General features: G+C 27.4%; 1 protein-coding gene across 3 annotated transcripts in view; it reads left to right on the plus strand.

The window, feature by feature from the left end:
* The window catches only part of ssp3 (short spindle 3), a 78124-nt gene extending 71905 nt beyond the window's left edge, over positions 1-6219 (plus strand). For all 3 annotated transcript variants that reach the window (XM_014418127.3, XM_014418128.3, XM_014418129.3), the window contains exon 26: positions 1700-6219. In XM_014418127.3, the coding sequence (XP_014273613.1) occupies positions 1700-1798 (99 nt within the window). In that variant the 3' untranslated portion in view covers positions 1799-6219. The remainder of the gene's footprint in view (positions 1-1699) is intronic.
* Positions 6220-13284: the final 7065 nt, after the last annotated feature.

A 13284-nucleotide genomic window follows, 5' to 3' on the forward strand; every position in this document is an offset into this window, starting at 1 on the left:
TATATATATTATCTTCAAGCTAAAGGATTACTATGTATACATCAGTAATTCTTTAACTGCCGATGGAGCAAGGGGCCATTACAAATTCTCTTCACTGATCTTAATCAGTCGCCACGTCTTTCACTTCTTTCCATTGCTGTTCCGGCTGGTTTTCCTCCTTCACATCTATCTCTTCCACATTTTCCTTAGTCGCCCGGCCTTGTTTCTTAACACCCTGTGGATTCCAGTCAAGTGCATGTTTCTCTTTGTCATTGTTAGGCTTTCTTAGGGTCTGACCAATCTACTTACATATCCTTTCCGTGATTAGTTCATCTATTGAATTATTAAGGTCAGTCTTCTGTCTTAATTCTGTATTGGAAATGATTTCAGACTGGTGGATGGTTGTAGTTTTTCCATATTTCTTTTAGATGCATACTAAAGTAATGAGAGGTAATTTTTTTAATGTATTTATCTTGTTCCAACTGCAACCTATCTTCGCATTTTCATTTATCCTCATTTCCTTTGTTTTAAGGACAGACCCTTCTTCACTTTGTATTCAATGTCTCGGAAATGTTGTGCCAGGAGATAGATGTCATCAGCAAACTCTAAATCTTCTAGTCGGTTTGTAATTCTTTACTGTAATTTTTTTTTTTTTTAATTTTCTATGGTTGTACACGTTACATAATAATTTTAATTTTCCCAGAAAGTTATTTCTCTGTTAACCAAGTAAAAGGTTTTCTCCTAGTCTATGAAGACTATATATAAGATGCTTTACCATTCCTTACTCTTTTATAATGTGCAAGGTCTATTGTAAAATCAAAGCGACTCTTACTGCTTCTGAAGACAGTTTGTTCTTTCCTTAACTTTTCATATGTATTTATGGTAATCCTATGCTTTATTATTATTGTAAGGACTTTTCTTGGCACAAAGACCAATCTTATTCTTCTTCAATTACGGCAGTTCAATGTATGTCCTTTTTTTAGGAACCTTCACTATCATTCCCTTCTGCCCTCAATCTGTTAGAATCTTTTTTTAATTTAATTTTAAATTTTATCTATTAACAGATTGGTTGCTATATATTTTGCGAGTGTGCTATGTGAAGCCACTGACCTATCCTACTTTTTGCGAGTTTTCAAGGCTTCGAATCTCTGTAGCTTATTATTACTTATGAGATCTGATTAAAATTTAAAATTTATAGCTCTTTTAAATCTCTAGTATTTGTTCACCTTAGAATCATTAGACTGACTTATTATTGTGGAAAATCTAAAAAAAAAAATGGATTTTTATGAGGTGGTCAATTTATAAAACATCTGAAAATCAAAATTACTCCATCTTTTACAATTCAAAATTATATCCCTACTTTGATGTTATGGTTACAGTATATAGTGTATAAATAATGCATTTTTGTATTTTTAGTGACTGAGTGAATGAAGGTGATGACTGATTTTTAAGGAATATCCACTCAAATGTTACAAAACTTTTTTCTTCCTTAACTGATCAAACCTTTTAAAACACTTATTTTCCAAAGGAGTCTTTTATTCTTATATCTTTAATTAATAGTTGTCCTCTTAAAAAAATAAAAATGAATTGTTTTTCATAATTGCATCTTTATGAATTTTTTAATATATTTATTGTATTATTATGCTATTATACAAAATTTTGTGATTTTACAATTTTTTTCCTAATTTTATCTCTGTTAAACATTTTAAAAATTGTACAGGTGCTAGAAAAATTCATTGCATCAGAAGTTGGTAAAAAAAACAAACTCATGATGTTTCTTCTTGAAAACCAAAGTAGCAGTATTGAAGTTTCTCAATAGAACTGCTTATATATCATCCATGTTATCCTTGTAGGTTATTCGTCTAAGAAGAAAAATGGAAATTTTTCATTTCATATTTTTTAAGTTATGGAATATCATTAAATATTTAAATTGTAAACCATTTTAAATATAATTATGTAACTCTAATTAAAAAAAAAATGTTTGTTTCACTTTTATTAACACATTGACTGTGGGGTAGAAACCAAAAATATTGACAATTATTGATTTTTCTTTTTGATCTTTAACACTCAAAATTATAGTTATAATCAGATGGTCAGGGTTGTGGTCAAAAGAAGAACAAATAGTTTAAAACTATTTGTTCTTTTTTTGACCGCAACCCTGACTATCTTCTTATATTTAAATCTTTACGGTCAACTATATATACATATATATAGTTATAATCCTTTAATTGTCTTCAAAAATTGTATAACTTCTGTTCTCTTCGACTGTTATAGTTGTGCTAATTCAGACACAATTCTGGAACAGATGGTCCGCCGCCCTAGATTTGGATTGATAGCATAACCCACCCACCCTTTCGGTCAACCATTTTCAGAAAAAAGAAAACAAAAAATTTATTTCAATCTCAAATTTTATGATTTTTTGTTAGTAAATCTTAACTAAATATGATAAATATTTTTTTTTTCCAGAAATTATCATTACTTATCATAATTATTGATAAAAATTACATTTAAAAAAAATATTGAAACCTTAGAAGATATAAATTATTGTGTAAATAATGCAAAGTATGAAATGTGAAAAACTTCAACATTTAAAACATAAATGAGGTTTGCCTTTGGATGAAAAAAATATTTTTCTTAATTATCAACCGTCAAAAATATCCAGTTTTTTAAATATAGTATATTATTGATAATTGTGACATTTGTTAATCTTGCACATTTGGTCATGTGACAAGCTCTAACTGAGCAATTGGCTTAATAGATAAAGCATTTTGATTAGTCACTGTTGAAACAAAAAGAAGTCTGTAGACCACTAAGCTGGAAATTAAACCATGTGCGGCTCACCCCCCACTCCATTTGCATGTTAAAACTTTCCAGCTGACACAATTATTAGAAAAGAAAATTAATAAAATATCCACCATCTCCACCTTTCACAACAGCCCTGATGAAGACCTACATTGTGGGTTGAAATATTTACAATCAATAAATAATTGAAAACTATTTTTGTCCTTCTTTACCTGCCGCCCTGACTATCTCCTTTAAATTAATAAAATAGTTTTAACAATAAATCTTCACAAAAATATCTGTTGCGGGACTCTTCCCTAGCTCACTCCAAGGCTTGCAGACCACCATTGGAAACCACTGTTGTTGAGGAAGCGAGAAAGCAGGAGATAGGGGGTTATTTCCTTGTTTATTGTTTGATGACTAACATTAAAAAACACCTAAAATTGTTTAATAAGTTCTTTTAATGAAGAAGCATTTATAAAAGAAATCTAGCTTTACCTTTTTTCGACCTTAATACTTTAATTAATTTTTTTGCAGTGCTTTAATGGGTCCCTTGATATCAAGTTATTTGATTGCTCTATAAAAACAAATGGTTATTTTGATTGCCCTTGAATTCTTAAGGTCTTGTCAAACAGCCTTTGGACCAAGTTATAATTAAGATTACATGGTGAAGATAGAGCTTACATCTGTAGTTCAATTGCTTGGAATTAAAAACAAAATAATTTTTAAAAAATTGACAGTTTACTGCCAATTTCGTAGCTGCCTAAAGTGGATATAACTATTAAGGGAAGATGATAAAGGACTACAATTATTGGAATTCAATTATGGAATGTATACACTTATGGACTAAAACGTATGGTTATGTTTCAGGATTAAGACAAGTTAAAACAAGTTCTTAAAACAGTTTAGTACTAATCATAGTTTATTGGTTCTCAGGTCTATGTAAATGAAAATGTTTTTAAAAACCACTACCAATTGTTCAAGAAACTTTACCTTATAATTTTATATAACTATTCATAGGGAATGACTTGGTATAACGTAAGAAGTGTCATGATTGTAAATTGTCAGAAAGAAACTCACGTTTTGAATTTCAAAACAAAGTTCTCATAATGGTTTGCAGTTAATTTTTATTGATGGAGTTCAATTGTATGAAATTTGATATAAGCTCATTACTAAACAAGTCACGGTTTACTGCATTTCTTGCGTTTCTCAACTGAGTTTAATAATAGAAGGAAAATGACCGAGCACTGGTAAATATTGCTTCATGAAAATGATGCAATTCATGTAAATTAGGCTACAATGAAGTTGTGATCCTTTTTTCCCAGCTAATATACTTGTATATGCTATTGTTTGGATGGGAGAAAAAGATGGTGCTGTAATGATGGAATGGGTTTTTTTTTATAAAACAAGTTCTTAGGACGGTTTAGTGCTGGCCATAGTCAGTTGATTCTCAGACCAATGTTGCTTCATGAAAATGATGCAATGCATGTAAATGAAGCTGCAATGAAGTTGTGAAACTTCATTTTGGTTTAGAAAAATACATTGTGATTTTGAATCTTTTCTTTTCTTTGGAAACTTTTTTTTTTTAAAACAAGTTCATAGGATGGTTTAGTGCTGGCCATAGTTAGTTGGTTCTCAGAAAACAAATATTTTTTTAGCAGTTAATTTAGTGAATCTGTAGTAGTTTGATAATGATATCATACTTATAGAATGAAATTATGTTGTAATTTGAGAATTTTTTAATACACAATGGTCTATAGCCCCATCATTTGTACTTTACAACTTTGATTTCTCTGGTAGGCAAGTGAAGAAACTACTTTTATAAGACTGAAAAGATATGTGGATTGCAATTCACACTATTTATTATTACAAATTTGTAGGATATGTATGGAGGTCATTTGGTTCTACATCTCTGAATAATGTACTTCATTTACTTAAAAGGGTTAATCAATAGCCACTGTTCAAGACAGTCAATGTGTTAAGCTAATGTAACTGAAACAAATAAAGTATTTTTTGAATTACATTTAAGTTAAATATATTTTATATAATTTGTTGTTACTAGGAACATTCATTTAATTTCATTTCTTTAATCTGTTTTTACCTTATTGAATTTGAAAAGAATTTATTGCCTGATCCTTTAAAATTAGATTGTTTTATTCATGAATGTATAATTTATTTTTACTGGTTTAAAATGATTTGTACTATCTTTTATAAACTTTAATTAATAACTGTAGTTAGGAAGGTTGTTATAAAACTCAACGTTTAATGTTATGATTCCAGATTTATTTGTGAATAACTGTGTAATTATTAATATATTTACTTTTTTAGAGAAATTAATTTAATGATTTTTAAAATTTAACTTAGTCATTGACTCATATAATGTCCTTTCCAAGCTTTAAAATGCACAAGGTGCTATTATTATTATTATTTTTAAATATTTATTATGTAGGTTTCACTCCTTTAATGTGCCAAATGACTGATGGCCACTTTGTTACCATTACTTATTTATGATTGGTTGAAACTTAATATTATTTCATATTCAATAGTTACATTAACTCAATGTGATAATATAAGACGCTTGTAGTTAGGACTTGTACATACTGTTTTAAAGAATTTATTTTCTAATTTTTTAAATATACTAGAAAGTATTCTAATAATTAGTTTGTTGAAGCTTTAATATGTATTTACTTACAATGTAGTTTAATAATTAATATTTATTATTTTTATATTTTTGTAAAAGTTTAATTAGTAATTTAATTTATACTTGTTAATATCGAAATATTAATATTGCAGTATTTTATGTATGTTTTGATCTCACATTCTTCTTTTGTTTAGTTAAATTATTTTCAAACATATGGACTAAACAGTTTGTCATGAATGCCTATGGAACTCAATTGAAATTTAAATCAACTTAAATCATGGTCAGTAATTACGAATTAATATTCTCCAATAAATTGATAGTTGAGAAAACATTTTGTTTTCTTCAAAAATATTTTCATTAACTGTCAATAATATTTTTATAAATTATGAAAAATTATATTTTGATTTAATGAAGGAAAAGCAATGTACCATGAAAGAAAAAGAAGTAGCCAGTTTTAATATGTTCTAAGAATTGATTGTTTGTGTTTTCGTCAAAGATAGTAAATAGAGAAATTTATATTTTGTATTTTACAATTAGTCTCAACCTTTAGTTTACTTATCTGATATATTAACTGAGCAGGTTTTGTTTTTTGTTTCTATTCATACATGACTTTTATACTTCTGAAAAAGATTAGTTATTTTGTCAATAAACTCATAATACTCAATATGTTGGAAAATTAAAAAGAATTGAAAAGCTTTTCAAGTTATAATGGTAGTAATTAAAAATTTCTAAAAATAAAAATGTATTCAGGTCTCAGTTTTATTATAGCATTATCATTTGTATTTGACTTTTCTAATACATTCATGTTTTTTGTGTAATATGATGTTTTCTTTCAAATTATTTTATTTTGTTTAAGAAAACATGGTCCAAATCCTTTTTCCATTATGTTACTAAAAAATTTGTAAATTAAGGTTTTATTGTTCGTATCAAAATTAAAACTGTAAATCAATTTTCATTTCTATTTTTTCATTACTACATTATTTGTATATATTTACTGACTTATCCTTAACTGAATGATAGGATTGCTTTCCAAACACCTAAATCTGCTTTATACTGCTGCTGCAATAAAGTTGTAAATCTTCTTACCAGCAGCCAAATAGTGTGGGTACATATGTCCTTTCAAGTCTAACTTCTTAAAAGATTGGTACAATTAAACTAATATAATGTTAACTGTAGTTTTAGGGGAACATTTGTTGTTGATATTTAATAAGTTTTGCAAAGAGGTATTCTACCAATGGAAGATAAGGCAAGAATCAGTCGCTGTATGGTAGGTAATATTCTATTGTATGGTAGGTAATTCTTACTGTATGTGACTTTTATGAGCATGTTATCAGCTAAACATTTAATAATTATTTTTGTTATTTTAAAATTATTATCTGATTATTTTATTAAAAATATATATTAGATAATTTGATAAAGGAAAATGAATTTGAATTTCTTTTAACAATAAACATTTCAGTTCCATAAATACATTGGGTTGTAAAATAAGTTCGTAGCATTTTTTACTGGTGATTTCAATAAAAACTTCAGATCCTTGTAAATATTTTTAATCAATTATATATGACCCATTTTGATCTATTTCATGTTGCCATCTTTCAGGTAATTTTTTTATTCCGTTCTCCCAAAACTTCTCAGATTTTTGCGCAATGAACTACTCTATGTGCGTTTTGCAGTCCTCGAGTGAATTAAAGTATTTCCCGTTAAGAGAGTTTTGAAGGGCCTGAAATAAGTGAAAATCTGTTGGGGCAAGGTCTGGTGAATAGGGTGGGAGGGGGATCACATCCCAGCCAAACTCCAATAATTTCTGCTGGGTCTGCAAAGACACATGAGGACGCATGTTATCATGATGGGAAACTATACCAGTGCTTTCTCCTAAGGCATCATCCCCATACACACTGCAAATTTTATTAACCGTCTGTGCTGCAGATTTTCCTTTTCGGAAATAAAAAATCATTAAATGAAGAAAATGAAATTTTTTCTCTTCTATTTTGAGCAAGGAAAATACCACTTAAAGATGAGGAATCTTGGTTGAAACTGATGCATAAAGACACCTTAACTAATCCTTTTTTTAGAATATGTAAACATTATTGACCAAGTAAACGTGATTTTATAAACACAGAGGGAATTAAATTGATATATTGAAAAACGCTACAAACTTATTTTACAACCCTATATAGGTTAGGTGGAATTTATTCTTCAGTTAAAAGAGGCTTGTTGGAAAGTAAATTTGTAGCAATGGCTACTCTGAGGTTTATTAATAAGACTGGAGGCATTAACTTTTTAAGCTTTAATATAAAACGTTAAACCAACTGGGAAGGAAATCTTTATAAGGTCAACCTGATATAAAGGTTTATGTTTAGATGAAGTATTTCGTATTCTTATATTTAATCTTCCATACTTTTAGCTGATTACAATATCTGAAATACAAAGAAAAATAACAGTTTAAATGTGTTGAGTTTTACTGAAAAATAAAAATCAAATTCCTAAATTCTTTAATTTTTAACATTTAACTTACTGCCTTGACGATCTAAATGTAAATTTTACTTATGGTCACAATCAACATGGTATACATTTTGAGTAGAATAAAAAAATTTTAACTTTCTAATTATTAAAATTGAGAAACATGACAGCAATTTTTAAGATCTATGTGAAAATGAATGAAACCTCAGCTGAGTATTATAAATCTAGAGACTAGGAAAGCTGAAGATGGAAGCTTGTTGACAGAAAAAGATAACTATATTTTCTTGATGGAATTGACAATTTGAGATGGTCCTGAATCAGAGTGTCCTGGATGAAGGTGATGTTATTTGAGGCGAGGAATGAGATTGATGAACAAGATTTGTCATAATCCAAAGCAATGATGGAGGTGATTATAAAAATGATTAATAACTAGTTAGCTGGTGAGGATTGAATTCCTGCAGAGTTTATCTTGAAAAGAACCAAAAACCTACATAAAGAAATGTATAATATACTCTCCATATAGATCGAAGAAAAAATGATGAAGTAATGGAGGAAAGGCATTATAAGTTGTATTCATGAAAACAGAAATATACTAGAGTGTGCTAGTTAACGATATATTACCTCACTTCATTGCAGATACAAAATATTGTCTGAAAACCTTTACCAGAGGTTTATGTCATTAGCTGAAAGAGAAATAGGTGACCATCAGGCAGGTTTTCAAAGCGGAAGGACAACCATTAACCAGCTTTTGATTCTTAAAACCATTCTCTTGAAGGAAATGGAATATAAAATGTCCACATATCACCTCTTTATTGATTTTAGAAGTGGTTACGATAGTATCCAGCAAGTATGAGGCTTGATAGAGCTTGGGGTTCTCTCTATAGTGATCTACCTTGTTTTAATGACTTATAATCAAACCTGTATTGTATAAATACTGGAAATCTCCTCTGAATTCAGGACATCGAGAGGTCTAAGAGGATGCCCTAACATGCTTATAATCCCATTATTAGAAAAGGTGGTTTGAAAATCAAAATTCCAAACCAATAACGCAATTTATGACAGGCTTATGCAAATGAAGGGCTCTGGGCTCCCTTTGAAAAGACTAATTATAAAATAAAATTTTAAAAAATTATTTTTTAGTGTGATAAGCTTCTTTCTAATATAAGAAGCTTCTTGATACCTAATTTGACTGATGTAATGAATTTTTATTGAAGGCCAAAAGTTAAAATATGTTACTTTTTTCAAAGGTAAGCCTTTTTTTTTTTTTTATACCAGAAAAGTTTGAATAAAATAAAGGACAAGAAAAAAGGAAAATAATGAACCAAAATTAAAAATGGGAATGGGCAGAAAAACTACTGTCATAAAATTCAAATCACAAACAATAAATTATTTAAGAATCATAATAACAAGCCTTAAAAAAAGTCATCCTATTACATATAGCAGTATAGCTCACTGTTCTTATCGGTTTCATAAATACCTGTATTTCAATATTTTATGGTCAATGACTTGTTGTCTGAACATAATATCAAAACAGGAAAAGCCATTTTGAAATATAGTTAGGAAATTACATTTCTGCGAATGTAGTTGATGAAATTGATACTAGTTCCAGTTTTACGTAAATCTTCAACTTTCCCTCCACTATTGGCCAAATTGGAAGGGCTGTTTTTGAAATCAATCAAATACCAAAGAAAAAGGAGCATCTATTCTATAAAAAATGCTACTATGTAGAATTTTTGGCAGCAATTACTTAAATGATTTACTGAAAAAATTTAACAATAGGGAAGTGTACAAAATGTTGGGGTAACCTGACTTATTGCCTGGATAAATATTCACAAATTTAGGTGTACTGGGCATGTGGTTAAAATGAATGAGGAAGATTTTGCTAAAAAGCAGTACATAAGAAATTTGGAGAGTACCAGAGGAAGAGGGAGCCTGATACTAGTTTGCAGATGTATTTGTACAAGATGCCAGGGGTATTTTGAACATCTGTGACTGGAGGAAAACTGCACTGGATAGAGCCTCATGGTAAAGGTTCTATGTGGTGGCCAGAATCCACTCAACTCATTGTTATGATGAAATATTTACATTTCAAGAAGTTTGAGGTCTATTCTTGTTTAAAATAAAGCAATTCAATTTACTCAGTGTTCCTTAATTTAACCAGGATATGTCATCGAATGAAACAAAAGTTGTGATAAATAACTATTTTATTGATATACTCACAACACATATCAGGCACTCAGAATTGTGCTCTACAACAATAAACAGTTCACTTATAATTAACTTTATACATAAACATTGCAATGCTTAATTATCAAAGACGTGTGCTTTACAGTTTACCATTTTTTTTTTTATGTGGGTTCAAATAATATAAATTCATAAAATACTGTTTTAAATAAAATGGATGACAATTTAACAAGCTATGAAAGACTATTAAATAATTTAAATAGTAATAACAATTTATATAGGCCCGTATGGTTTAGTGAGTGTGTAATATATATGTACGTTTGTGTGTGTATTTAATTTATTTTAAACTTTCTACACACTTACCCCCATTTCCTATGCATGCATGAAAACACGCACATACAGGTATGTGTTTTTAAACATTAGACCATTATCCAAATTATGTTTACATATCCTGCTAAAATTTCAACTCTTTCACATTTCAAAGTTTCATTAATATATGTTTCAGGTAGTAAATTTATCGGTATCTGATATCTTCTAAAATAAAAATGGTATTTAAAGATTAAAAAAAAATAAACAATGATGTGCACTTATGTTTTAGTTTAAAATTTTATTCTGTCAGATTAAGAAAACATTTATGATTATGTAATATGCATATTGCAAACAGTGTAGTAATTAGAAAATGGCTATAAGTTTTCATAATAAAAAAAGATATTTTAAATAAAATTATATTTGACATTGGTTGTACTCTCTTAAAAATAGTCATGTACATAATTCTGGGAATGGTCACATATTGAAGTTACTATTGGTTGGTCAAATAATATATAATGTTTGTTTCTCATTATATTAGTTTTAAAAATAATTATTCAAGAAGATCTCTTGCAATTCTATAAGAGACACAATTCACATAATGATTTACACTATAGAAATCATGATGTTATTTGATTTCTGACAGATAACAGCTATATCCACTGACTGTATTGTATTATTATTTGAACTGTAGAAATTAAAAGATAGTGGCCACTAACATAAGATACATGAGGTTCAGGTCTTTCCTGTTGTGGAATATTGAGCAATTGGATTAGAATGAAAATATTACGTTTACAAGAAATTTTTTAGTTTTGTTTGAAATTCATTTGTTCCATTTGTAACTACTTTCTTTTTCATAGAATGGTGACTAAATGCCATAATAATTTTTTTATGGTAATGTATTTTTTTTTATTGCTCATTTGTAACATAATGAAGAATTATTTAATTTTAAGATGCAGACATTTAGTTTGAGAAATATGATTCTATTTTTCATTAAGTTTTTATATTTTTTTGATTTTTATTCATGAAAAAAAAATTATTAATTCCTTTCTTTCCTTTAATAGATTTGAAATTATTCTATTCAAACCCATAATAACAATTGAAAATCATAAATATTAATTGTTATTTTTTTTTTATATTGTATCTTGTAATAAGTTTTTCTGTTATAAATAAATTTTATTTTATTTGTATGCTAAGTGTAATTAAAAAAAATTCTTGGGAAAAAAAATATTTTTCAATTATAGGTTGAGATATATATTTTTTTTCAATGAAGAAATAGATCCTTTGCATGATTAATGTATTTTTTACAAGGAAAATATTAAATTGATTCATTTATAGATTGAAGATATGAAATATATATATATATATATATATATATATATATATATATAAATGAAAATGAAGCAAAAATTCGAAAGTTTTTTATATTTAATTCTCAAAACGAATTTTTTTTAGAACCTGACAAGAAACCTTAATAGTTTGTAGTTCATTATGTTTTAAAGGAATTCATATTAACATGATTTTTAGAAATCAATTTAGTTTATAAATTTTGTATACACAATCATAAATAAAAACGCTTTTATGCCTGGTTACCCTTTTTATACATGAAACTTGGAACTATTTAATTATTTAGATAACCCACAAATTGGAACTTAAAAATAAAAAAAGACCAAAAAAGTAGTAATATTTTCTTTGTTATAGTTTGCATCAAACTGTTTCAAATTTAATGTTTTATAACATAATATTTTTATTAAAATAAATTAACATGACATTCCTCATTATTAGAGAATATATTGCTGTGCAAAATACAATATAAGATTTATACAACATTATATATTAAAACAAATGAATAAATAGGTTTTTAGGAACCTAAATAATTATAATTAAACCATTCATTAGTATTACATTTTTAAAAATTAAAGTAATAAACGAAGGTACATTTTATTTTTCTTAAATCGCAAAATTTAAATTTCATGAAATATCTGTTATATTATATTTTACAAACACACATGGTATTTTTCTACACACTGGTGGGTTATCTATAATGTAGTAGGTGGCATCAGACTGTGAATATTAGTGACACTTTTACATAATAATGTCCAAAGCAGATGGCTGGTACAAATGAATTTAATGACAATAAAGTCAAGACAATGTAAATAGTCCAATAAAACATTCCTTGTTGTCATTAAGAAATATAATGTAATTAATTGAACTGGTTTGATTAAATTATTTTTCCTTTCCATTTATTCAAGAGGTACTGATAACTAGGAATTACATGTTTTAAATTGTATTTCATTACGGATATTTGATAATACTATAGATTTATTTATGTCAAAGCTGCTTTTTATACAAAGATTCCTCTTGAGTTGAGTTATTACAAAAATTTTGAATATTTATTTATGCTTCATTGACAAAGTAATCTATATATGATGTGGAATATCCATTAAAATCTCATAATTTCATTTGTTTAAACCTGTTGACAGATCTTTCTATTTTGTCTTATGAGTTAAATATTGTTATTTACATGAACTGTTTTCTCTTAGAAGTACCTGAATTAAAAACTGTATAGCGTTATTAGATGGAACATATCCTATTCAATAAAAGATATTTAATAAGAGCTTAGAAAAAAAAGGAAATAATACATTCCTTATAATTTTATAACTTTCTTTATTAGATGCAACATATCCTATTCAATTAAAGATATTTAATAAAAAAAGGAAATAATAAATTCCTTATAATTTTATTGTTTTCTTTGTAATGATTTTTGCAAGAAAATTGAAATGCAAGAAATTTGGAAAAGTTGGGAAAAGAATTTATTATTATAATGAAGAAATCCTATCGAATGAAATTATTTTTAAAAAATGATTAGAAAAAGGAAATAACTCATTCCTTGATTATCAATTTTTTAAAGAATTATGAATTCTTATATGCTA

This window comes from Halyomorpha halys, unplaced genomic scaffold, assembly GCF_000696795.3.
Source record: "Halyomorpha halys isolate HHAL.00 unplaced genomic scaffold, Hhal_1.1 Scaffold179.1, whole genome shotgun sequence".
Classification (NCBI taxonomy): Eukaryota; Metazoa; Arthropoda; class Insecta; order Hemiptera; family Pentatomidae; genus Halyomorpha; species Halyomorpha halys.